This window comes from Primulina eburnea, chromosome 12 (genome assembly GCF_022965805.1).
Source record: "Primulina eburnea isolate SZY01 chromosome 12, ASM2296580v1, whole genome shotgun sequence".
NCBI classification, from domain to species: Eukaryota; Viridiplantae; Streptophyta; class Magnoliopsida; order Lamiales; family Gesneriaceae; genus Primulina; species Primulina eburnea.
Genome location: NC_133112.1, coordinates 35,764,215 through 35,791,251, shown reverse-complemented (window position 1 = coordinate 35,791,251; position 27,037 = coordinate 35,764,215). Strand labels below are relative to the sequence as shown.

General features: G+C 38.0%; 1 protein-coding gene across 1 annotated transcript; it reads left to right on the top strand.

Annotated features, from left to right (window-relative positions):
• The first annotated feature begins 3,265 nt into the window (after positions 1-3,265).
• On the top strand, positions 3,266-22,693 carry LOC140807465 (anthranilate synthase alpha subunit 1, chloroplastic-like). Its single transcript, XM_073164310.1, has 11 exons — positions 3,266-3,530; positions 3,865-4,049; positions 19,687-19,876; positions 20,260-20,411; positions 20,505-20,620; positions 20,714-20,960; positions 21,056-21,112; positions 21,251-21,403; positions 21,610-21,690; positions 21,871-21,957; positions 22,161-22,693. The coding sequence occupies exons 1-11, from the start codon at positions 3,374-3,376 to the stop codon at positions 22,572-22,574; spliced, it is 1,839 nt and encodes a 612-aa protein (XP_073020411.1). The 5' UTR covers positions 3,266-3,373; the 3' UTR covers positions 22,575-22,693.
• Positions 22,694-27,037: the final 4,344 nt, after the last annotated feature.

Genomic DNA, 27,037 nt, shown 5'->3' with positions numbered 1-27,037 from the left:
ACTTACTCAGAATTTTCCTCGAGCATATCCAATCTGTTTGGATTTATGCTGATATCAATCTCGTGAGACGGTCTCACAGGTCGTATTTTGTGAGATAGATCTCTTATTAGATCATCCATGAAAAAATATTACTTTTCATGCTAAGGGTATTACTTTTTATTGTGAATATCGGTAGAGTTGACACATCTCACAAATAAAGATTCGTGAGATTGTCTCACAAGAAACATATTTTTTTTTTAGAAGGATATCTTGTCTATTTGGATTCTTAGTATTATTATTATTATTATTATTATTATTTTAAGTAATTGGCTTATTTTATTTTGGACAAACATTTTCTGAGGTATTTACGAAGCTCAAATACTCTGAAAAATTGTGTAAATATTACTTAATTTCTGCATATTGATGGCCACGTTGAAATTTTAGACAACATCAATAAATTTAGTTAGTTGTGCGTGTGATATATTACACGTGTATGTTTAATTATTATTATTTTTTATGTTCCTTTCAGTTTAGAAGATTTGCTGGCAATGTATCCTATTTCTATTAATTTTTTGTAATTAAATTTTATTGAATTTGTCAATTTCTAATCATATTTAATTGATTGAGGCAAAATATGGCGACAATTCCCTAATTTGGAACGGAAGATCCAATTCAAATGGTACGTAGCCAATTTAAGTGTTTATGTAGTTTTCTTTTTCTTGATTATAGAAGAGTGTTTTAAACTAATTATTTTTAATCTTAGGGTGAATTTTATTATAGCAATTTAAATTCTTTTCACAATTTTTTTATTTGATTGACAAAAAAAATTGTTTTCAGATTTTTGTTCCTCTCGTAGTTATTTATTTGATCTGCAGTTTTTTTTTAAAATTACATTCTAAATTTAATAATTAAAATAAACAGTTTTATAAATAGTAGAACATAGATTGTGGGTAATGTATTAGGTAATTTATAAAAAAAATAAACAAAACATAATTTAGTTATTGTAATTTATAACAATAATGAAAAACAAAACAAAAAACATAAATTTTTGGATTTTTTTTTTGTGTCAAGCGTGTATGAGTCAGAGTAATATTCAGATGTGTGACCTCCTAGCAAGTTCTTGTGCATCAAGTTGCTGACGTTGCGTCGCTTGATCTGGTTGATTAGGTGGGTCGTAAAAGAGTTAGTGGCGTCGAATTTTAATGGATAATATTGTCTCTGCTGGAAACAGTGTCGACGGTGAAGAAAATAATAAGACTGACATATAAGAAATATGAGATAACATCAACATATAGATACACACCTCTCCAAATTAGGAGCCTAATATTTCGACTAATTAACACTCAAAGAAGTGTACTTTATGTTATCATAAATATAAAAAAATTATATTTTGGTCAATAATTTTAATTTTTGACTAATGATGAATTTTGATGCTAACAATTTTGCTTACTTAAATACAGAAATTTTGGTCTTTATCCAATCAAGTGAGTCTCTTTCTGATTCATTTATTGTTTGAGTTGACGCAATACTAGACCATTTATGACATCGAAACACTGCTAATGCGTCGGGGGTGATGCCATTATTATATTTTTACTTTTAATCATTTTCTCGTCAATATATATATATATATATATATATATATATATATATATATATATAATATATATATATATATATATCCGATTCCCACGTATCCATATAATTTAATAATTAGGATAAATAAATTGATGTGACCGGATAAAAATGAGTATAAGATACGTGGACAATTTTACCGAGTCGGGTTGTGAAAATGATGAGGAATGAGAGTTTAGTGAAATGTGTCCAAATCAAAGGCTTATTCTTCCGAGAAAGATCAGTGGTGACCTGTAAATACGAAGATAACCACGTGAATAGACGATAAAAAGATCTCCGACGTGACCACTCTGATGCTAAAATCAGCAAGTGGATGAAGAAAAAGCTATGTAGCAAAGAGAAATGATGTAGAAATGGTGTATATTTTTTTAGAGTAAAATGATGTGGGCAAGGTATATCTGTGAATGAATGTTTCAAATTTGAGCAAATTTGATATTTATAGCAAGAAAGTCAAGGATGACTTTGTTTTCAGTCTCTACTTACTAATTATGGCAAGATGGTTGCTCATGCTCTACTTACTGACATCAACTTCTCTAACACGTCAAATCCATATGATGTTGACAGTAATGATTACCACAGTAATAATATCTCATACTTGTGCACTCGAGTGCGGTGCTACTATCGAAGCAACTCGGGTAGAAAGCTATCACCTAGGAACTTGTCTGGAAGCCCGGGGTTTTGGTAGCCCGAGGTGTATGTCCGGCTAGTAGTAGCCCGAGAAAATGATGTCTTAGGCATATATTCGCCCGAATTTGATCGAAAACTTCTCATAACTTAATCCATGACCTGAAATCATAAATACTCATGATCCGACCTCCACGGGGTATCACCATAAATATTTAAAAAAAACACACATGAACGTTAACGGTCACCAAATGTATGTTTTCTTTTTTGTCCATCATTAATGATGGTTAAATAAAGTAATTGGTTTATTAACTCGAAAATAAAATATAATAAACTCAAGGCATACAAATAATATTTAGAAAAATCCTACTAAGATATATATACCTACATTTTATACGTAAATTTATATTAAATTTCGATATGCATTGGGCAATTCATGCATAGATACTCATACAAGTCATTATCTATATTTTTTAATTTTTAAATTTTCACGTCACTCATAAATATTATAATTTTTTTTAAAAAATATTATTATTTTTTTTAAAAAAATTCTATTTCAATATATTTATAAACATAAAAATTTAATTTATATACATGCATTACGTGTAAAAAAGGGGATTTTGTTTACAGTCATTTGAATGGTGATTAACATATTTAACCTAATTTGCCTCCTTTAAGCAGGATTTATTTTTCTAAAGAAAAAAAAATCGAAAAATATCTGGAAAATTATATTTAAATTGTATGATGGCAATTTTATTAAAATGGTGATTAAGATATTTAACCTAATTTGCCACCTTTTAGCAGGATTTATTTTTCTAATAAGAAAAATAATTATAAAATATCTGGAAAATTAGATTTAAATTATATGATGACAATTTTATTAAATATGATGATAATATATTAATATTATTAATACTCATTATTTAAGAATGGGACAGTTAGTTAGTTGTGCGTTGGCGAAATTTAAAAGCACCATCCCCTAAAATCGTAGTATAAATACGAGCGCAGGGACCATCTCAAAGCGCGTTTTTTAATTAATTGTGCTGCCGTTGCGTTCGTTCCAAAGCACGCTTCTAGTTTTAATTCTGCTCCGGTGCATTAACTTCACTCGCAATTACGTTTGCTTAGGAGCAAAAAAATGCAAGCTTCTGCGTTTTCACTCCGTCCGTCGACGGGATGCCGGAGAGTTTATTCGTCGCTGATGATAGGAACCTCCGGTAGACGCTCGAGTTCATGTGGTGTGTCGGGGCTTCAAGCACTGCAATGCTGTGCTATGCAATCTTCGACGTCTATAGGTCTGTGTTTCTCCGTTTTAACATGTTTAAGTTTAGAATGGGTTTAATAATAAATAGATGCAAGAGACTGGAACATTATACATAACTTGATGGAGAGAAGTGGATTAATCCCGATTATAGCTGAGTTCTATTCCTGCATTTTTGTTGAATTATTTTTTATCGAGATATTACTTTTAGTAAAAATATGAAGTATATGATGTTGATCCTTTTCATAAGCTGCATGTTTTTTTTGGTGTTTATGAAAATTAAGTAGCGGTTTAAATCGTTTCATTTTTCGTTGTCTTCTCTATCTCTGTGTTGGCTTGGAAAAAAAAATATTTTTAGCTGTTTTCAGGTATGGATCGGCAGAGATTTCTTGAAGCATCTGAAAAAGGGAACTTGATTCCTTTGTACAAGTGTATATTATCCGATCACTTGACTCCGGTTCTTGCTTACCGATGCTTGGTTAAGGAAGATGATCGGGAAACTCCAAGCTTTATTTTTGAATCCGTAGATCCTGGTTTTCGTGCATCAAGTGTGGTAAGAAAGAACAAGTTTCATGGCTATTATCGATTTATATTGCACTGGCGAGGCTCATGTTGCTAAACAAATCAAGCCAATTTGAATTCAAGACGTATCATTTTTGACAAATAATTAACACATGTTTTGTACTAACGATGTTTTATTTTTGTTTCTTCCCTAAACTTTAACCTATAAATACCTATCCATTATTTATTTCAAAATCACACCAAAATACAAAACCCTATCATCAACAATCATAAGTGTAGAAGTGAATAAATGATTTAGTGTGAGATTTCTTAAAAAGATTTTATCCTTGGAAGAAATATGATTAGTGGAGAGAAAGCGAGGGCTAAAATCAGAGTCTTCTGAGTGAAATACTTTGTATTATCAATTCTCTTGTGTTCTGTGTTACTAATAAAGAATTGATCTCTTTGAGAGTTTTAGAATTGACGTAGCCCAATCTTGGGATGAACCACTATAAATATTGATGTCCATCTTATTTATTGTTGATATTATTTATGATGTTCGCTGATATGTTATCTCGTTTATTTCCCTGATATCCCAACAACCGGTATCAGAGCGATGTTTTCAAATACTATAGGAAGTCCTCGTATATTCTGTGGTTGCAGCTTAGTCTGAACTTCCACATCAGAAAAGGCTTTTTAGGCAATATTAGGGAAGTATTTTTTTTGTGTTCAGGTTTTGACGATTAATTCGTTGGTAGTAGTCAGAAAGGATGAAGGTATTGACCGACGGTTTCGGTTGGGATTAATTCTAGCAAGCGGACTAGGTCAAGTTATAGTAAATGGACGAACAGTCCAAGTATCGATCTCACAGAGACTATTATTTAATTACTAAGATTCAATTATTTTATTTAATCTAGGCAAACAATAACGAGCGATTTGATTGTTATTTCCACTAAGAGAATTTTTAAACTAATGTATGTAAATTTGATGACTAAGTCAAATATCAGAGAAGCTTGGATCACGAGATTTTCAAATTTAAATAGAATGACCGGGGACACACAACGGTAACAAACTCTGATTAAATTCAAGCACTAGAATTATTCGACTAGCAATTATTCGAAGTCACGATGTAATCCTCTAATTTAATTATAAATCTATATATAGAATTTATAATCCTATTTTCATTTAACAGTCCAATTATTTCTAATTGAATTTAATTAAACGAAAACGGATGCATCAACGATGGAATTACAGCTGTCGCCTAAAATCGCACACTGAAACCGAATACTATTTCTAGTCGGTTTAACCGTGTGTTGATTAATATTTTTTGAAGCTAATTTTTGAAGCTAATTAACACTGAAACCGCTCCGGGGTCCGTGTTGGATCTTTGTTGTCCAATCTTTTTGTGCTCTCTCCTATTTTTCCGGGTATTTCGTGACATGGCATTGCGAGCTTGACTTTTCTTTCATTCCTTTGGCTTTTACCATCTTTTGGTCAAACCTGCAAATAGCCATAATGAGACGAATAAGGCGCGAAACTCGGAATAAAAATGCCAGATAAGCACGAATACGACAAAATAAAATCCCTAAAATACTATATAATTCGTGCTTATCAACTCCCCCACACTTAACCCTTGTTCGTCCTCGAACAAATCAGACAAAAATAAAGATGAGAAATATTCCAGATTCAGAACTCAAGTAACAAAATCAAAACTTCTCAATTTGTTAAACTCTTTCACCCCCGGTCAAAAGATCACACTTCGCATATCACAAGATTTGTTTTCGTTGCAATTCAAGATTCAAACATTTACCCAGTAAGGATCAACAGAACAAGATGTGTGTAGTGTGTAGGTCTGACTCGTACTCATCTCCAGCTACTTGGTTTCATGATCACTTTTTTTTTTTGTTATCGAAACGCCCCATATGCTTGACTTTCATATCCCTCTCTACTAAATGTTGAACGATAGTGACTTGGTTAATAGGTCTTTTTAAGCTTATAACGTAAGGCCAAGGCTCACGGCTACAATAAAAGACATGGGAATCAAAAGTGAGCGACAATAAAAATTATTCTTGTAGCACATTCATTCAACTTTCGACTCGTCAGCAGTTACTGTCTTTTCATCATTTTCAGAGCTCTAGCGTCTCCTTTTCTTTCTCATTGTCCACCAACTTTCTCCCACAGATTTTTTTCGGGTGTTTTCAACACTATACATTTTCCTCCTTTTTCCTTTTCTTTTCGCTTCTTTTTTTTTTTTTTAATGAATAAAAATTCATCGACTCCTTCACACATATTTCTTCAATCTACTGGAGTAATTCAAACATTTCAATGTGCACAAGAGTTTTATTTCTCTCACATGTAGGTAGGAAAAAGTGTATAGGCTAAGATTCAGGTAGTTGATGTGGGACTTTGAATAACTGACGAATGGGGGCTAACTGTGTGTCATTGACACACACCATTCGATTTTTTTTTTCAGGCTCAAAAGGGGTTACTAGGGGCAATGAATGATGTATAGGTCAGGCTAGAAAGGCTCAAACGGTCCAAAGATCGCCTAAATCATCCCTAAGTCACCATCGTTCGTATTTTCGCTTCGAGGGCTAATCAGACAAGTTCTAGGGATCGTTGTTCGATTAATCTCTCTTTTTTTTTTTTAAGTTCACATTTCACCAATTCACTATCAATGAGTAAAAGTTTGACCACGTGTATTGAACAAAATGTTGATACAGAACTGGTTCATGTTAGACTCTCTCCTTGAAACTACGACTCCTTTCACTCAATACTAGGCATGAAACAATTTTCCGGGTGATCCAAAATCTAACAAATTAATCTGATTATCAAGTGAAACAAGAGTTCTTAGTCTAAAAATAGTTTCATCCTACGTGAAAAGTGTGTTAAGTGTGTGTGCAACGACGTGAAACAAAACTGACCCACCCCCACACTTTGACAACGACACTGCCCTCAGTGTAACATCATATAATATGAAGTAGCAGGAATGCGAAAACAAATATACTTCCCTGGTGACATGTCGAGTAGTGGTGGGAAGGGGTAGAAATCAGCAAATCCTGAAAGAATGACATCGAGTACACCAAACCGTGAAATGGAATAGATAAAGCATGCAAGCGCTCTAATAAAGTCCAAAAGATAATAAACAGAAATAGCATGTCCCAGAACATCAATAACAGTGAACGAAATTTCGATTTGAAATAAAATGAATACAATCCTCCACATAGTTCAAAATAAAACTACTCCTCATCTTCTGACCCCAGCTCTAAGTCATCTAAGGCATCCAGTGTAGATCTGTCCCAAGGTGGTGCATAAGCATCGGGGGACTGTTGCTCGAGTCGAGCCAAGCGGGTGCGAATGTCGTCCATACAATCAAAAATGGCCGAGAAGAGCTGACGGGTACCTCTCGGCGCGCTCTGTCGTGGTGGCACATGAAGCTGAGGGCCGGCTCTGGCATCCATAGCTGCTTCTTCTCCAACTCTATCTTCCCGGATGCGCTCATCTACTGTAGGTGGGGGCACCGGTGGGTCACGGGGATGGTGGTCGATATGTCGACTCTCAGGGTTCCGATACCAAGCGCCCTGCCTGAAAATGAAATACATCCCCTGCATGGCCTGAAGGGTGAGCATCTGTGTAGAAGTGGGGACGAGGGACGTCTCGCCGGTGAGATCGACGCCGTGGGCCGCTAAAATCCTGGAGATGAGGATCGGAAAGGGGGCATATGGGCGCTTGTTCTTGGTGGGGTTAATATGTGCGACAGAGCGCATATGTGCGAGGATGATCGAAGCCACCGGAATCCCAGGAATAGCCCCCAACCCATTCAACATTTTATCGATAATGTATAAATCTATAATTCTGACCTCGTTGTTCCCGGTTTTCCTCGGTACAATGTTAGCTCCCGTGAAATAACAGATTAAGCGATCAAGCAACGGGAGAGAAGTGGGCAGGACGCTCGAGCGAGACCCGGTCTGGGAAGTGAAGTACTGCAGCCGATGGCGGGCCTCGGGAATCCGAAAGATGATGTCAGAGAAGAACATATCTAGCTGATTATGACTCACCGGGGGGCCCTCATTTGGTACATTTAACAGAGCGACTAGATAGGCAGTATGAAACTCGATAGGTACCCCCTTGACGAAAGTGCGGATGTGTTGCATCCCAGTAGTACTCTTGTCGTCAAAGTTGGCATAAAATTGCCATACCAACTCGGGGAAGTAGGGACCGGTGATGTCCAACAGTGATCCCCAACCAAACTTCTCGAATTCAGCCCGTATTGGTACCTCGTGATCAATCCGGGGGTGGATAGATTTTTCAACAATCATTGCGTTCTCGTGCAGGGCCGAGTACCAGTCAGAGTTCTCGAGGGATGTGAATCTATAGGAATCAAACTCAATTCTGGCATGTCGAGATGAGGATGAAGCCTCGCTTCGTGCAAGCTTACTAACCAGTCGACGAGGGGGCATGACGACGTGAACGGCCGGACTCAAAGGGGCAGACAAAGAAGCGCAGCAATCCCAACTCAGAAACACAATTCAACTGATCCCAAACAACCAAACTAATGCACAACTCAATATATCCCGAGAGCAGACCCGATGCCAAAACAACGCAAATTTCACACAATCCAAACAACCCAAGTACTGATCACCACACACCCAAACGAATAAACCACACGATACAATATCCCAAACACCGATTTAAAGTGAAATCTCCCTTAAACAAGCAATAGCCAACAAATCACCCAACGACGAACGAAGACCCAAGCAATAATCGAATTAAATCGCACTAAGTTAACTCGTCTGCAGTAGCATAAATTTCCTAACACTGATAATCGCCAATTTGAGAGAAAAGGGGTAGCCACTCTTACCGTAACTCGAAGATGATGATGACCGCACGGTGAAGGGGTGTGGTCCGGCGGTGGTCGGCGACGGAGGAGGTGTCGAGTGGCGGTGATGTTGGTGATGTTCGGGTGGATGAAGCGACAGAGGAGGTGGGATTTGAGAGATTTCGAGGACGGCGGCAGTGAGGTGTGGTGGCGGCGCTGTTGGACGGTGGTAGTGTGAGAGGCGGAGACGGAGGCGGAGGGAAACGATTTTGGGGCTTTAGGGATTTGGGGGCAGAAATCGCGATTTAAATTCAGAGCAATCGCGGATTTAGAAGGCACGGACCCCGTGTCGGGGTCCGTGTAGAGGTTCGTGTACATACTGGATTTCCGCTGGTGTGGAAGTGAAAGACATGGACCCCGTGTAGGGGTCCGGGGGAAGATCCGTGCAGACTCGGGAAATATGCACTTCGAAGATTAAGTACACGGACCCCGTGTAGGGGTCCGTGGAGGCTCGGTATAAGAAACAAAATTTCCACTTTTATTTTTTTTTTTAGTATACGAACCAACCCAAATGTGATGCCATGCGTGTACAATTCTATAGATCTCAACACAAGCACATAAAATGCAAAAATTGTACAGAAACTTCCCTGGTCAATTTGCGGTTTTGAAGCCCATCGCCCTGATAGATTCTCCCACACTTGAGAAATTCCGCCTCTAGTAGAGAAATTACCTGCACCACCATTCAATGAGATTAGCTCACGAATAATACGAGAAAAAACAAAAGAAATTAAATTAGAACAAATAAAATAAACTAAAGCATGAAAGAAAAAATAAAACTAAACACTGGGTTGTCTCCCAGTAAGCGCTAAATTTAGAGTCGATAGCCTGACTGTACTCCCTTGATTTAGTTTGGATCCTGTAGATCCACTGTGGTCGGCTCATCGGGTATGGCACCACCGTGATAAACTTTCAGTCTATGCCCATTCACTTTGAACGCCCCGGTTGCGTCACTAGTGATCTCTACTGTCCCGTAGGGGAAAACTTGCGTGATGGTATATGGTCCTGACCACCGTGAACGAAACTTACCTGGCATCAATTTCAATCGAGAATTATATAATAATACCTGTTGACCCACCAAAAATTCTCGATGGACAATGTTCTGATCATGCCAACGTTTGGTTTTCTCCTTGTAAAGCATGGCATTCTCGTACGCCTCCAACCTAAAGTCATCCAATTCGTTTAGCTGCAGCACTCTCTCGTCACCTGTGGCTTTAACATCAAAATTCAGAAATTTGGTAGCCCAATAAGCCTTATGTTCAAGTTCTACAGGTAGGTGACATGATTTTCCATATAACAATTTGAAAGGGGACATGCCAATGGGGGTTTTAAAAGCAGTGCGGTAAGCCCAAAGTGCATCGTCGAGTTTCCTAGACCATTCTTTCCTCGAAGCACCGACAGTCTTCTCCAGAATGCGTTTAAGTTCTCGATTCGAAACCTCGACTTGGCCACTAGTTTGGGGATGGTAAGGTGTGGCCACCTTATGTCGGACCCCATACTTAGCCAAAAGATTGTCAAATTGACGATTGCAAAAGTGAGTACCCCCATCACTAATAATTGCTCTAGGTGTGCCAAAACGTGAGAAAATATTTTTCATAAGAAATTGAATGACAACCCTAGAATCATTAGTTTTGCAAGCAATTGCATCTACCCATTTAGACACGTAGTCTACTGTCACCAAAATATATTTGTTCCCAAAAGAAACCGGGAACGGACCCATGAAATCGATACCCCACACATCAAAAGTTCACACACAAGAATATTATTGAGGGGTAACTCATGTCTCTTGGAGATATTACCTGTGCGCTGACACTCTGGACATTTTGTGACATACTCATGCGCGTCCTTAAACAAAGTAGGCCAATAAAAACAAGACTGGAGGACTTTGGACGCAGTTCTAGTTGCCCCAAAGTGGCCTCCAGCCGGACCAGCATGACAATGAAACAAAATTTCACTTACCTCTTCATGGGGAACACATCTCCGGATTATGCCGTCTGCGCATATTCTAAACAAATAAGGATCCTCCCACAGATAATATTTCAAATCTGAGAAAAACTTCTTCTTTTGCTGATACGTAAGATGGGGAGGAATGAACTTACTTGATAGATAATTAACAAAATCGGCGTACCATGGTAAATTGGTGATCTCAAAGAGTTGTTCATCCGGGAAATCATCGCGAATAAAGTCATTACCTTGAATGTGATTCTCCAGACGCGAGAGATGGTCAGCAACCTGATTTTCTGTTCTTTTCCTGTCGACAATCGTCAAGTCAAATTCCTGCAAGAGAAGAATCCAACGAATTAGCCTTGGTTTCGCATCCTTTTTAGACATTAAGTATTTCAAGGCCGAATGGTCGGTGTGCACGACAACTTTGCTCCCTATTAGATATGATCTAAACTTATCCAGAGCGAAAACCACAGCAAGAAGCTCCTTCTCTGTAGTGGCATAGTTCAGTTGGGCAGCTGACAGTGTCATGCTAGCGTAGTAGATGACATGAATGCATTTTTCTCGCTTTTGTCCCAACACTGCCCCTAGCGCTGTGTCGCTTGCATCACACATCACCTCAAATGGCGACCCCCAGTCAGGTGCTATCATCACAGGTGCTGTGATTAATTTCTCTTTCAAGATCTGAAATGCCTGTACACACTCAGCAGAAAAATCAAAAGGCACATCTTTTATCAGTAAATTAGTCATAGGCTTGGCAATGCTAGAAAAATCTTTTATAAATCGTCTGTAGAATCCCGCATGCCCAAGGAAACTACGCACTCCTCTAATGTTGGTTGGGGCTGGGAGTTTCTCAATCACTTCAATTTTTGCCTTGTCAACCTCAATCCCATTTTCAGAAATTTTATGCCCCAACACTATTCCCTCTCTCACCATAAAATGACATTTTTCCGAGTTTAAGACTAAATTCGACTCCTCACATCTTTCCAAAACCCTAGACAAGTTAATTAAACAAGTATCAAACGAGGAGCCAAATACAGAAAAATCATCCATGAATATCTCAATAAAGTCCTCAATCATGTCATGAAAAATTGCCATCATGCATCGTTGGAAAGTCGCTGGTGCATTACATAGACCGAATGACATTCGTTTATATGCAAAGGTCCCATAAGGGCAAGTAAAAGTGGTTTTCTCCTGATCTTCAGGGTCAATAGGGATTTGCATATAACCCGAATAACCATCCAGAAAACAATAAAAAGAATGGCCAGCCAACCTTTCCAACATTTGATCAATAAATGGGAGGGGGAAATGATCTTTACGGGTGGCGTCGTTAAGTTTTCTATAATCGATGCAAACACGCCACCCCGTAACAGTTCTTGTGGGAATTAATTCATTATTATCATTTTTCACAACAGTGATCCCACCTTTCTTTGGAACGACTTGGACTGGACTGACCCACCTACTGTCAGAAATCGGGTAAATAATACCTGCGTCCAGTAGCTTAATCACCTCTTTCTTCACCACCTCTTGCATGGCTGGGTTTAGACGTCTTTGGGGTTGGGTGGATGTCTTGTGATCAGCCTCCATCAGAATTTTGTGCATGCACATGGAAGAGCTGATCCCCTTAATGTCTGCAATGCTCCAACCTATGGCCTTGATGTTATCCTTCAAGACTCGCAGCAGTTTTTCTTCCTCCTTACCTGTCAAAGTAGATGAAACAATTACTGGCAGTTTATCATTATCAAGCAAAAATAGATACTTTAAGTGCGAAGGAAGAGGTTTCATCTCTAGGATCGGGGCTTCTTCGATAGATGACTTTAAAGGTCTTGGGATATGCCCAAGCTCCCCAATCCTAGAGTTTACCGTCTTCGAGATTGGTCTGCCTGCTTCCAGGTACTGCATGTATTCCTTAACATCCTCATTTTCCAACTCTCCTGGACATGAATTTGTATAGCAAATTCCTAAAGGATCTTCACCCATCAACTCCTGCAAACCACACTCAACAAGTTCGTCAGTAGCATCAATTCTAAAACAGTCAGATGTATCATTAGGATATTTGATGGACTGAAAAACATTAAACACCACACTCTCATCATTCAATCTCAACACCAACTCACCTTTCTGTACGTCTATAAGAGCTTTCCCAGTGGCTAAAAACGGTCTTCCTAAAATAAGAGGAATCTCACGATCCTCTTCCATATCTAACACCACAAAATCCACTGGGAAAATAAATTTGTCAACCTTCACTAAAACGTCCTCTACAATTCTCCTAGGGTATTTAATAGATCTATCAGCCAATTGAAGGGAAATTGTAGTCGGTTTCACTTCGCCTATTTTCAGCTTCTCAAAACATGAATATGGCATCAAGTTAATGCTTGCACCTAAGTCACACAAAGCCTTATTAAAATTCGAAGTTCCAATAGTACAAGGGATAGAGAAACTACCTGGATCCTTAAGCTTCGGAGGTAACTTATTTTGTAAAATTGCAGAGCATTCCTCCGAAAGCTTAACTGTCTCAAAATCTACCAATTTCCTTTTGTTTGATAAAATCTCCTTAAGAAATTTAGCATATGAGGGCATTTGAGCTAAAGCTTCTGCAAATGGGATATTTATATGCAGCTTTTTGAAAATCTCCAGAAATTTCGAAAATTGAGTATCCAATTGCAGTTGCTTAGCTCTTTGGGGAAATGGGAGTGACTTAATATCAATATTGGAGTTCGAGTTTACAAACTTACCTTTCTCCTTGGCGTCATTGGACTCTTGATTTGATGACCTCTTTTCCTTCACACCACTTTCACTATCAACTTCCTCTTGCTTCATGGGAGGTGTTACTGAAACGGCATTGACACCTTTTGGATTCTTTTCCGTGTCACTAGGTAGTGTACCCGGAGCTCGTGTAGAGATTTGTGTCGCTAATTGCCCTAGTTGCGTCTCCACTCTTTGCATCATGGCATCATGGTTTTGCCATCTCATCTCATTTCCAGCTATGTACTTGGCAAGCATGTCCTCAAGGTTCGACTTACTATCCTGCGGCTTGAAACCGGGTTGCATAGAAGGTCCAGCACCTTGTGGAGGTTTAGGTGGTTGTTGAGGAGGCCTTTGCTGTGTAGGATGCTGTGGCGGATTAAACTGTAGTGGCTCAACAGCAGTTTCAGGTTGCCTCCATCCAAAATTCGGATGATTCCTCCAGCCCGGATTATATGAGAAACTGTATGGGTTGTACTGTGGACGGCCTTGGTTTCCCACATAATTAACTGAGTCTCCTCCAAAACACGGTATCCCCTCATAAGACATATCTGGCGCGAAGGGCATATCACTAGATGATCCACCAACTGCCTCAGCCCTTCCCTGAATATGATGCACCGGTTTGACTGGTATTGATTTATTTGCCTGTAACTGTGCCATCTGATGAGTCAACCCGTCAAGCTTCGCTGTGATTGCTGTCAAAGCGTCCATCTCAAGGAATCCTACTTTCTTCTCCCTACGGTTGTCTTGCCAACCCACATTGCTCTCGGCCATATTAGATATGATTTCGAGCGCTGCGGTTGGCGTTTTCCTGTACAAGCTTCCGTTTGCTGCCGCATCGAGCATAGATCTCACAGAAGGATCTACCCCATAATAGAATGTCTCAACCTGTTGGCCTACCGAAAAACCATGTCTTGGGCACATCCTCAACAACTTTTTAAATCTTGCCCATGCTGAATTCAGTGATTCCCCGTCTCTCTTCCTGAAAGATGTGATCTCATTTCTCAACTGTGTAATCTTGGTTGGGGGAAAATACCTGTGCATGAAGAACTCGACCAATCGATCCCATGTCGTGATAGAACCAGCTGGAAGGTCTCGAAGCCACTCCATAGCCTCTCCTTGTAGGGAAAATGGAAATAATCTGAGTCGAATGACATCAGTACTCACCCCACTTGATTGTGTCACAGATTGACAGAAAGTTCTGCAGATGTGCATTAGGGTCTTCAGACGGTGATCCTCCAAATTTTACTTGGAGTTGAATCATCTGGATGATGCCTGGCTTCAGCTCGAATGTATTTGCCTGAATCGTAGGGCGGATGATACTAGACCCATAACCTTCAAATGCTGGTCAATGAAGCTCCATCAATGTACGGTTATCCTCTTCTCCGGCCATTTCCTCAACTTCTGGTTTACGATCTATTTCAGATTCTGCTTCAGATTCAAATTCCAGAGTCAAGTTGTTGTTCCTTCGGGCTCTGCGGATACTGCGGAGAGTGCTTTCAATCTCAAGATCAAGTGGCACTAGATTCCTGACGTCTTGAGCACGGCTCATATAACACGAGCTAACCCCTGAAATCAAAAATTTAAGTGCACGATTTAAGCTCCAAGAGAGAATAAGTAGAATAAACAATGGTAATTAAAATGCTAAAGAGAGAATGAAAAATTTTAAACTAAGAGTAAAAGCCTAGTCTCAAACAAATAATTTATCCTAATATCAAATTAAATAGTCCCCGGCAACGGCGCCAAAAACTTGACCGACGGTTTCAGTTGGGATTAATTCTAGTAAGCGGACTAGGTCAAGTTATAGTAAATGGACGAACAGTCCAAGTATCGATCCCACAGAGACTATTATTTAATTACTAAGATTCAATTATTTTATTTAATCTAGGCAAACAATAACGAGCGATTTGATTGTTATTTCCACTAAGAGAATTTTTAAACTAATGTATGTAAATTTGATGACTAAGTCAAATATCAGAGAAGCTTGGATCGCGGGATTTTCAAATTTAAATAGAATGACCGGGGACACACAACGGTAACAAACTCTGATTAAATTCAAGCACTGGAATTATTCGACTAGCAATTATTCGAAGTCACGATGTAATCCTCTAATTTAATTATAAATCTATTTCTAGAATTTATAATCCTACATTTAACAGTCCAATTATTTCTAATTGAATTTAATTAAACGAAAACGCATGCATCAACGATGGAATTACAGCTGTCGCCTAAAATCGCACACTGAAACCGAATACTATTTCTAGTCGGTTTAACCGTGTGTTGATTAATATTTTTGAAGCTAATTCCAATCTATTCCCTTTCGAGTCAAGATCGAACAACAAACATGCAATTAATTGGCCAAATCAAAAGCACGAAAATTACGCAAACATTAATCAATAACATGAAATAACTGATGAATTAAACGATCCAACGAATGAAAAAAATCAGTCGTTTGTCCCTATCGTGGTCCCGATCACAAGAAAAACTACTCCATAAATTCAAAACCAAAATCAAATTTAATGTTTGAATTCATGTCTGAAAATAAGAAAATAAAAGAGAAGGGGAAATCTCAGTGACGGTGCGCGGATCTTGCGTGTAAATTGCGTTGTTTTTGCCCAAGTCGTCGCTGTCTTTTTCGGTGCTCAAAGCTTGCGCCTCTTTTTTCTCTCCAAGTCGGCTGCCTCTCCAATATTCAACCACCTCTTTTTGTCTTAGGTTTTTCTTTTTATTCCTCCAAAATCACGAACAAAATCTTTGCCAAATTCTCGATCTGATATCATGTACACGGACCCCGTGCATGCATCAGGACGGGGGTACGTGTAGACTCTGCCCAAAAAATTCTTCGTGAAACATTGGACACAGACCCCGTGTAGAGGTCCGTCCAGGGGTCCGTGCAGATACTGGATTTTTCTTCGCTCAAGGATGGCTGGCACGGACCCCGGATATAGGTCTGGCAAGGGGTCCGTGCAGACTCTGTTATTTGTGTCTCGAATATTGAAAGGCACGGACCCGTCTCCGGGGTCCGTTCTAGGGTCCGTGTTTCTTCGGCAAATTCTTCATTTGTGGTTGAATGACACGGACCCGCTCCGGGGTCCGTGTTGGATCTTTGTTGTCCAATCTTTTTGTGCTCTCTCCTATTTTTCCGGGTATTTCGTGACATAGCACTGCGAGCTTGACTTTTCTTTCATTCCTTTGGCTTTTACCATCTTTTGGTCAAACCTGCAAATAGCCATAATGAGACGAATAAGGCGCGAAACTCGGAATAAAAATGCCAGATAAGCACGAATACGACAAAATAAAATCCCTAAAATGCTATATAATTCGTGCTTATCAGGTATGCACAAGCAAGATGATTAGCTTTAATAACTTTAATTATCAACTTTTCAAAAGTTAAATGAAAGATCTTCTATTCATTACCAATATGCACCTACCGATGTTCAGCGAGTCTAAACCAGATTATAAAACAGATGCCAATGGAACGAAGTTGGAAACACTGTATGCCTCCAAAACTTGCAATAACAAATTGTTCTATTTGAGCAATCTTGTCCAATTTCGATACACAAAAAGAACTCTGATCGGAGATAATTTGAACGAGATTCGAGGATTTGTGGTGTAGTTATGAAGTATGGGCATAAAACTTGATGATGAGGTGATAGCTCTGATTGTGCTATCTTCAATACCAGATGTTTTGGCTGCTGAGTCAAGGGAGAGAAGCAAGATCAAGAAAAGCATAAATCAGAAGCCAAGAAGAAGCAAGTTCTCAGGGAGATATGTTACCATAAAGTGATATCGCTGTGGATACAACGAAATATTAAAAAAATACTATCAGCAACCGAAAAGCAAACATGAAACTAATGATGAGCAAACAAATGTCATTGATGAATTCAATGTTGTTCAGGAGCTAGAGTAAGAGTCCGTAAATTTGGCAACTCAAATAACTAGTTGGGTGATCGACAGTGGAGCAAAAATCCATTTCACATCTTGAAGAGTAAACATCCTATACACAATGGGACATTGATCTGGTCATGATGATGAATAAAGATTTATATAGAGTCGTGGTAAAGGGAGATGTGAGCTTGACTACTGTGGATCGCTCTATACTGATCCTGAAAGACGTCAGACATGTGCCAGATATGTGCATGAGTCTGATATCGGTCTAAAGACTCGATGAAGAAGGTTTCTGCACAAGCTTCCGAAATGGGGTATGTAAGATTTCAAGAGGATCACTTGTGGTGGGAAATGGATTAAAGATGTCAAAGCTGTATGTAGTTCAGGAAAATCATTATGAGGTGTGAACTACACATGTGAAGAAAACTCATCCGGATTGTGCTAGGGTTAGCAGCTGAGCTTCGATCTGGAGGTTGAACAAATCGATGTCAAGAATGCATTCTTTCATGAGGATTTGGAGGAAGAAATCTACATAAAGCAACCAGAAGGGTTTGCATAGAAGGGAAAAGATGACCTCGTGTACAGATTCGAGAAGAGTTTGTGCGGTCTTAAGCAAGCACCAAGACAATTGTACAAGAAGTTTGAATTAGTGATAACTCAACAAGGATTCGAGAAAGCCATTGCAGACCATTGTGTGTGTGTGAAAAATACCACTGATGATATAGATGACATGTTGATTATTGACAAAGATGCTTCTGAAATTAAAGGCCTAAAGAAGCAACTAAGCAATATATTTTCTATGATAGACTTGGAGCTAACAAAAAGAATAATTGGCATGGAAATCCATCGAGACAGTTATGCCAAGAAGACCTGGTTGTCGCAGGAGAAGTATATTGAGAAGGTACTTCAAAGGTTCAACATGAACCAGGCCAAAGCGGTTTTATGTTCTCTTGCCAACCACTTCAAGTTGAACTCAAAGCAGAGTCTTATTACTGAGGATTAGGAAGAAGAAATGAAAATTGTTCCATATGCTTCAGCTGTTGGAAGTCTAATGTATGCCATGGTACGTACCCGACCATATTTAGCTCATTTTGTACGTGTAGTGAATAAATTCCTTTCAAAACTGGGAAATGAATATTGGGTTGCAGTAAAATGGATATTCAGATATCTACGGAGAACCTCTAAACATAGATTGAGTTTTGCAGGATCCAGACTTGAGCTTGTAGGCTACACAGACGCAGATATGGCAGGAGATGTTGACTACGAAAATCCACATCAGGATACCTGATTAAATTTGCAGGGAGAGCTCTGTCATGGCAATCATAGTTGCAAAATGTGTAGCATTGTCAACCACTGAAGTGGAGTTCATTGCAGCAACTAAGGCCTGCAAGGAGTTGTTATGGATGAAAGGGTTTTTGAGGAGTTACGTTTTGTGCAAGATCAATACAAGTTGTTCTGTGACAGTCAGAATGCAATTCATCTTGAAAAAAAATCCTTCAATGCATTCAAGATCTAAATATATTGATATTCGCTATCATTGGATACGACATGTATTGGAGAAGAAGTTGTTAAAGCTTGAGAAGATTCACACGAATGAAAATGGATCTGATATAATGGCCAAGACATTACCGAAATAGAAGTTGGAATACCGTAGAGCTGCTGCAGGGCTGATTGAATTCACAAAATGTGCTTTAGGGAAGAATTTTTAAACAAATCAAGCTAGAAAATTTGAATTCAAGGCACATCATTTTTTGAAAGTAATTAACACATGTTTTGTGTTACTAAAAAATGATTGGTTTAATTATGTAAGAAATGTTGTTTTATTTTTGCTTTATTCCCTAAACTTCAACTATAAATACCCATCAATTTTTCATTTCAAAATGACACCAAAACACAAAATCCTCTCATCTACCATCGTAAGTGTAGAAGTGATATAAATGATTTAATATGAGACTTGGAAGAAATATGATTAGTGTTGAGAAAGTAAGTATTAAAATCAGAGTGTTCTGAGTGAAATATTTTGTATTCTCAATTCTCACGTCTCGAGAGTTTTAGAGTGGACGTAGCACAATTTTGGGGTGAACTGCTATAAATATTGATGTTCATCTTATTCATTGTTAATATTATTTATGACGTTACAATGCCATGTTATCTTGTTAACCCAACACATATTGCACTTATGATGGAATGTCCATGCATTTACTCAAATAATTTTATGTAGTGCCTTTTGGTTTAGGGCCGATACAGTGTCGTCGGGGCACAGCCAGTAATGGAAGTTGTAGCCAAAGAAAATAAGGTAACCATTTTGGATCATGATGCTGGAAGAGTAATTGAGAAAATTGTGGAGGATCCTATGGTGATTCCAAGAAACATTTCAGAGTGCTGGAGACCACAGCTGATTCATGACCTTCCAGCTGCATTTTGCGGTGAGATTGATGTTGATTTCGAATTTTTTCCTGACCATATTTTTTAGACGGGATGCTATTTGAATATGAGGCATTTAAACTTCTGAGATTTTGAAAATTTAATTCACAATCTTGGATAAAGTTTGATTTTGGAGCTTTCCTCAAAGATTTTATGTCTAAACTTGGACTATGCCTTTTATTTCTTTTTTAATCAAATTGTTTAGTTGAAAAGGAATGTGCCTGATTGAAGTCCTGCCCTGCTGATTCTAACTGGTTTGCTGTACTATCTGAATTTGCTAATCTAGAAGTCAGATTTTCCTTCCTTTTATTTTGTTTTTTCTGTTTATTGATGTATATGTAGATAATTAATGCCCTTAGCACAATTTTCGCTCTGTCTGAAACAGGTGGCTGGGTAGGTTTTTTCTCATATGACACAGTTCGTTACGTGGAGAAGAAGAAGCTGCCATTCTCTCATGCACCACCAGATGATAGAAACTTACCGGACATGCATCTTGGATTGTATGATGATGTAATTGTTTTTGATCATGTAGAAAAGGTACAAATTGACCTGCTGAAAATGAGTAGTCCTTAAGCCTGAACTTGTAGAATTTTGTACTGTAATAATGACTAGAAAATTTTCATCTCTTAGAAAGCATATGTGATTCATTGGGTGAGGCTAGATCAATACTCTTCTGCTAAAGGGGCTTATGACGATGGAATCAAACGTTTGGACATGTTGGTTTCCAGAATAAAAGACACCGATATGTGAGTTTAATTGGTCTTTTAACCCCTTTGCTTCTAGAAAATTTCAGCAATGTCACTTAGATCTCTAATATGCATCTTCTTTTCGTCTGTTAGTCCGAGGCTAACTTCAGGCTGTGTTGAATACTGCACTCATGATCTTGGAGTATCCTTAGACAGGAGAAACATGTCAAATGAGGATTACATGAAGGCCGTGTTACAGGCGAAAGAACATATTTTGGCAGGTGATATTTTCCAGATTGTCTTGAGTCAACGTTTTGAAAGAAGAACATTTGCTGACCCATTTGAAGTGTACAGAGCTCTAAGAGTAGTGAATCCAAGTCCATACATGACTTACTTGCAGGTTTTAATCCTCTATTTTACTGTAAAAACTATATATAATACATTTATTATTTGGCGTGGATGGTCAAACAAATTCTTCTTCCCCTGTCATGACAGGCTAGAGGTTGCATTTTAGTTGCTTCAAGTCCTGAAATCCTTGCCCGTGTAACGAAGGTAAAGGCAGTTTCTAGTTTTCTAGTCGATCCGTGTGAGATTTTTCACACTCCCTCATTTGCACTCTTGTGTGAGAAAATCTTCTGCCTCTTGTGGACTAGAACCAAAGAGATTAATTACGTACGGCTTGATTGACAGGGAAAGATTGTCAACAGACCCCTAGCAGGGACAGCTAGGAGAGGGAAGACAGTTAACCAGGATGAGATATTGGAGACGAAGCTGCTCACAGATGAGAAGCAACGTGCAGAACATATTATGTTGGTTGATTTGGGCAGAAACGATGTTGGAAAGGTTATTTCAAAATTCCTTTTACGCTCCTGCAGCAAAATATATATAGCATGACCTGATGCTAAAAGTTATGAGTGTACACGTACACACACACAGATAGAATCAGATTTATGGGAATCAGATTTATGGGATTTTTTGGTGATGATGTAGGTCTTTGAATCTGGTTAAATCATTTTAATCATCTATATTTTCATGAATTCTTCGTATAGGTCTCAAAACCTGGTTCTGTCAAAGTGGAAAAGCTTATGACTATCGAGCGGTATTCCCACGTGATGCACATTAGTTCTACGGTGAGAACATACATGCATGCAGTCAACACCTGATAAAGATAGGAAGATATTTTGTTGATCTCCTAGTTATTGATGTGGACAAGATTAAATTTGTAAACATATTTACAGTTACTTGACTTTCTCTTCTAAATTTATGAAGTTTCCTGGATGAACAATATGGCACTGTGATTTCATTTGCAGGTGACTGGGGAGTTGCTTCATGATCTAACAGGATGGGATGCATTGCGTGCGGCGTTGCCTGTCGGAACAGTTAGTGGAGCCCCAAAGGTTACTACTCCATATTTTATCTTCTATGTTCTAGTATAGTAAATTACAAATTTTGCATCAATTTCATATATATATGAAAGGATATTCTGATTTTTCTCTCGACTTGTCCACTAGGAAGTGCAAACAAGTTGAGTAAAAACATCTCGAGCTCGAGTTTGAGCAACAATACACTAATACATTTATGTTGCTTGCTGCATCATCAGGTAAAGGCTATGGAGTTGATAGATCAACTAGAAACAACAAGACGCGGACCATACAGTGGCGGTTTCGGAGGGATTTCATTTATAGGTGATATGGACATCGCATTGACTCTGAGAACGATCGTGTTTCCAACTGGTTTACGCTACGACACAATGTATTCCTACGTGGATGGCAAAAAACGTCAAGACTGGATCGCTCATCTCCAAGCAGGAGCCGGAATCGTGGCCGACAGTCTTCCTGATGATGAGCAAATGGAGTGCGAAAACAAAGCCGCTGGTCTTGCTCGAGCCATCGATTTAGCCGAGTCCGCGTTTGTACACAAAGGCAAGGCACAACCAGCCAAAATGAATGGTTCTTCGCCAATTCAATCTTCCAAAGATGTGTTGTTGCAACATAATGGATTCTGGGGTGCTTGAAAGATGGTGGGATGGAACTAAATTATTTTAACCTGGACTTGGAGTTTGGATTTAGGAAATATGTGAACTTTCTTTAACAATTTTTTCAAATTCTTTTGCTAGTAAAGTTATTCGTCAAACCCCGTTGGATCTTTCAAACAATTCTCCATAATTTTTTTGTATATTTTGAATTATTAACTTGTAATTGTAAAAAAAAGTTCAAATAAAATCCACATGGTATAATTCATGTTTGATATTTCTTAGTGGTACGAATTTGTGACAGCAATTAGTTTTTAAGAAAACACTGTTTGTTTAGAAAAATAATGTTTTTTATATAATTTACTCAACATAACTACAATATCATATTCACTTTAAAAATTCAAAAATTCACATATTATCTCTACAAATCACATGTTCAATATAATTGCATTATATTTGTCCAAATAATAATTAAAAATTATAACAAAATTTTGTGAACCAACTTGATCTATTAACGATAATGATCATTATTAATATACGTCATAATCATTATTTTATACATCACAAGTATAATAATAATTATAATAATTAAAGTAGATATATTATGAGACAGTTTCACGAGTTTTTTCGTAAGACGTGTCAACATGATTCATATATAAAGTAAAAAGTAATATTTTTTATGAATTGAAAATTCGTCTCACAAAATTATCTTGCGAGAAATATCAATTTATTTGTATATTATTTTAGATATAAAAAATCATAATTAAAATATATAAAAATTATAACGAAAATAATTATTCAAAAAAAAAATCATTTATATGTATATATAAAATATAAATATTGACTTATGGATATATGATAATAAAAGCTAATAAAGAATATCATCTAACCATTAATTATTTTTCAAAATAAATTAATAACCATGATTATACTTTTTGCATGAAAAGTCAATTCTCCGTTATTGTGTTGTGATTGACAGAGAGAGGTCATGTTTTATTAATTTCAAATCAATGTTAGCATTTCATTTGTGTGTTTATATCTAGTTTTGTCGTGGCAAAAATTTGTGTGAGACAGTCTTACGGATCGTATTTTGTGAGACGGATATGTTATTTGGTTCATCCATAAAAAAATATTTTTTTTATACTAAGAGTATTACTACGTAAAAAACAAAGCACAAATGTCTCAAATTTCAAGCCCCTTAGCAACAGAATTTTCGAGCCTTGTTCTGCCCAACTTCAAGCAGAAACTCTGCCCAAAGTTGATCAAGAAGTTGTCCAAGACTCGGGCCAAGTAGCATTTTTTTCGAGCATAAGCAGCAACTTATTCGACCCATGTTTCGGCAACAAGAATCAGCCATGTGTTCGAGCATTCCAACAAGCATTCTTCCACATTTATTTGTTGCTTCAAGAATTTGGTCAGTGGTCTTTTCGCTTCAAAAGAATATTATGCTTCGTTTGTTATTCGATCATTCGTTATTGAAGGGAAATATAATTTTCATATTAAATTGATTTTCATAATATTATCTTTTCCTTGTTGATATGATATTTAATATTTAATTATGGTTTTACCTTTCTAGATAATTATGTTAAGATTTTAAGTGCTGATTTTGGTTTTTGTTTTGTTTTGACAGAGATATTTAATGGACACATTACTTGGAAACGGAGCACTTCTACCACCAGCTCCTAAACCTCCTGTCCAACAAAAGTTTCGACCAAAGAATGAAGAAAAACGCTGGTTGCAAGTAAATCCTTCAGATGTTGCCCTAGGTGTTGCCACACCTGACCGCAACATCTGTGAAAAATCAGTCTGCTTCAAATCTACAACTTCTGGAAATTCGAGTGAATATGATATAGAGGCTGATAGTGAAGAACTCACTCTTGAGAGTGTGCAAAAGCTTTATGAAGAGCTGTTTGAAGATTGGACCAAAAGGAACAAGCTTAACAAAAATCTTATGAAAGAAAATACCGAACTGAAAGCGGTGGTGGCGAAACTTGAAGTCATTCTTTGCAAAAAGGATGTGGAACTAGGTAAGACCAAGGATGAACTTCAAAAGGCTACTGAAACATTATCCAAGTTTAATTCAAGCACATCCAAGCTTGATTCCATACTTTTGATGGGAAGAGAAGACAAGAAATGTAGAACCCGTAAATCAGTCTACGTATAAGCCATGCATAATTCTAGATTTTTAAAATTTAATTGACTTCATTGCATGATTATTTTAAAGGCATTTCTTTGAAGTTAATTATTTTATTATTTCATGCAGTAGTTTGATTTTTATCATTTCAGTTATTTCAGTGAGGCCGGACTGGAGTTGGAGTTTTGAGATAGAATTTAAGATTTGAGAAATATTTCCAGAAGTTAATTTAGCTAGCAAGTAAGTTCATTTGAGTTAGAAAGGAGGTTTGAGAATTTAATTTAAGTTGCTTGAGGTGATTAAGAAATAAGCCCATTTAAGTTGCATAATTAATGGTTTTACTCACTAAATTAATTAAAGGATTAATAAGGCTTTTAAGAGTTATTAAATTACTAGATAATCAATTTCTCCCCTACTTTTTTATCATGAATTTTCGGCCACACCCCCTAGAAGACCAAACAATTCCTTGCCAACTCACCCTTGACCAATTCTTTGCCACCTTTTAGCATGCTAATAATTCCAATTATCTATCAACCTCCATTTATTAATTAATTAGCATGATCTTAGTCTAGATTAGCATGGAGAAAATCGGACACTACATCACTAGCAAGCACCAACAAATCATTTGATATCAAACTAGAATTCAAAATTCAAATTGAGAAGACTTGGTCATGATTCTCCCATATATTGTGCACCCTTCTCCTCACCTTCATAACCATCATTTCGAAAATCAGACCCCCATTTCAGAGTGAGAAACGTGAGGCATAGCTAGAAAGAAAAGGGAGAAAAATCGAGAGCTTAGGAAGGAAGAAAAGCAAGCAACTCCGTCTCCTCCGCGCCGTCTCGTCTCTTCTTTTCGTTTTTCTTTCAAACGATAACCAGGCATGTCTAGATTCTTTCAAACCTCAACCAAGTCATATTATCATTTATTTTTCAGTACATGATCATGTTTATTCAAGCAAAAATCGAGATCCATGTCAAAACATTTTTGAAACAACACATGCAGAATTTTTGATATTCCTTGGCAAGCTTCACGTTTTTTTCTGAGTTTTGTGGTTTCAGGTGATTGGTTCGACTCCAGGCTCCCAAGGCGACATCTATACACGTAATAGGATGCATTAGGATCAGATTGGTTTGTTCGTTCAAGCCCTTGTCGTTGGAAATTGAGAAGTGGACAACAACTTCACTTCTATCCATTTATGCTTTCGAAAATTCAGATTTGGATGTCAAGGAGGAAAGATCTGATCATGGCTGCCCAAGGGCCTATAGCCATGGTTGGGTCACTCCCCTAGCAAGTCTAAGACGTGACTAAGTCTCCCTTTTGGTGGCTTGGTCCATGGATCATCGGTTTTTAATCAAAACATCAAGAACAGCCCCTTTCCCCCATTCGGCCCTTCGGTTGTACATCATACGGTTTCGGTTTTGGCTGCTTGGTATGGATCTTGGTTGGCCTATGGCCCTTAGCCACGGTTCATACCATGCTCCTAGATGTCTAGATTGTGCCATGGTCAACCAAATGGCCACTGGAACGATGCAAGACATCGATCAAAGCAAAACACTACACACGCATGCACGTTGGTTCTTGGTTGGAGTTTCGGTTGAGTTATGGTGTGATGCGGATTGTGGCTGGCCTAGGGCCCTTAGCCATGGTTCGAATCATTCCTTGGGATGTTGGTGAGAGTCTCTGGTCGGTGGTTCACGCCCCAATGGCCGGTAGTCTCGAAAACAACACAAGTTACGCGATGGTACAGTTGCTGGAAATTACAGCAAGTTGCTGTGTCGGTTCGGTGGCTCGTTCGAGTTCTCGGTTGGCTTTTAGCCTATGGCCTTGGACTGGACAGTGCCCCTTTGAGTTAGGAAGGCCACGTTTTTGGCCGTTTGTGATTCGGATCATTTTTGAGATCGTACGAGAATTTACGGTGCGATGTGCCAAATTGACTCTCGAAAGAGCGTTTCATGTTTTGACCTCCATTTCACCTAGATTTCGACCCTCATTATTATAGGAGCATTATTTCAGTATTTTAAGCGTATTTTAATCATGACTATATGTCGGTTCAGTGTCGGTTCAGGTTGGTTCGGAGTCATGATTAAATACGAAGTCATTAGGCGTCATAGTCGCATCTTTTGAACGTAAATTGCATAGTTGGTCAAGTTTAATCCATTGCATATTTTTCATGACACAGTTAGGTTGCAGCGAGCCTGGGGACGATCCAATCCAATCCAGTTGTTAAAATATACAAGAATTTTCATTATGCCAGTTAATTATTTTACGTGCATTAAATAGAAAATGATTATTTTTTAGATTTATGCGATATGGCTTGTGGTTCATTCACTATGTGGGAGTATTATTTTATACGGTCGCCAGTGACCG

Excerpts from the sequence above, each read along its gene's own strand:
- LOC140807465 (XM_073164310.1), top strand. The coding sequence starts at position 3,374 with ATGCAAGCTTCTGCGTTTTCACTCCGTCCGTCGACGGGATGCCGGAGA. Across the intron at positions 20,412-20,504 it reads TTTTTGATCATGTAGAAAAG|AAAGCATATGTGATTCATTG; the intron begins GTACAAATTGAC and ends TTCATCTCTTAG. Across the intron at positions 21,113-21,250 it reads TCCTTGCCCGTGTAACGAAG|GGAAAGATTGTCAACAGACC; the intron begins GTAAAGGCAGTT and ends CTTGATTGACAG.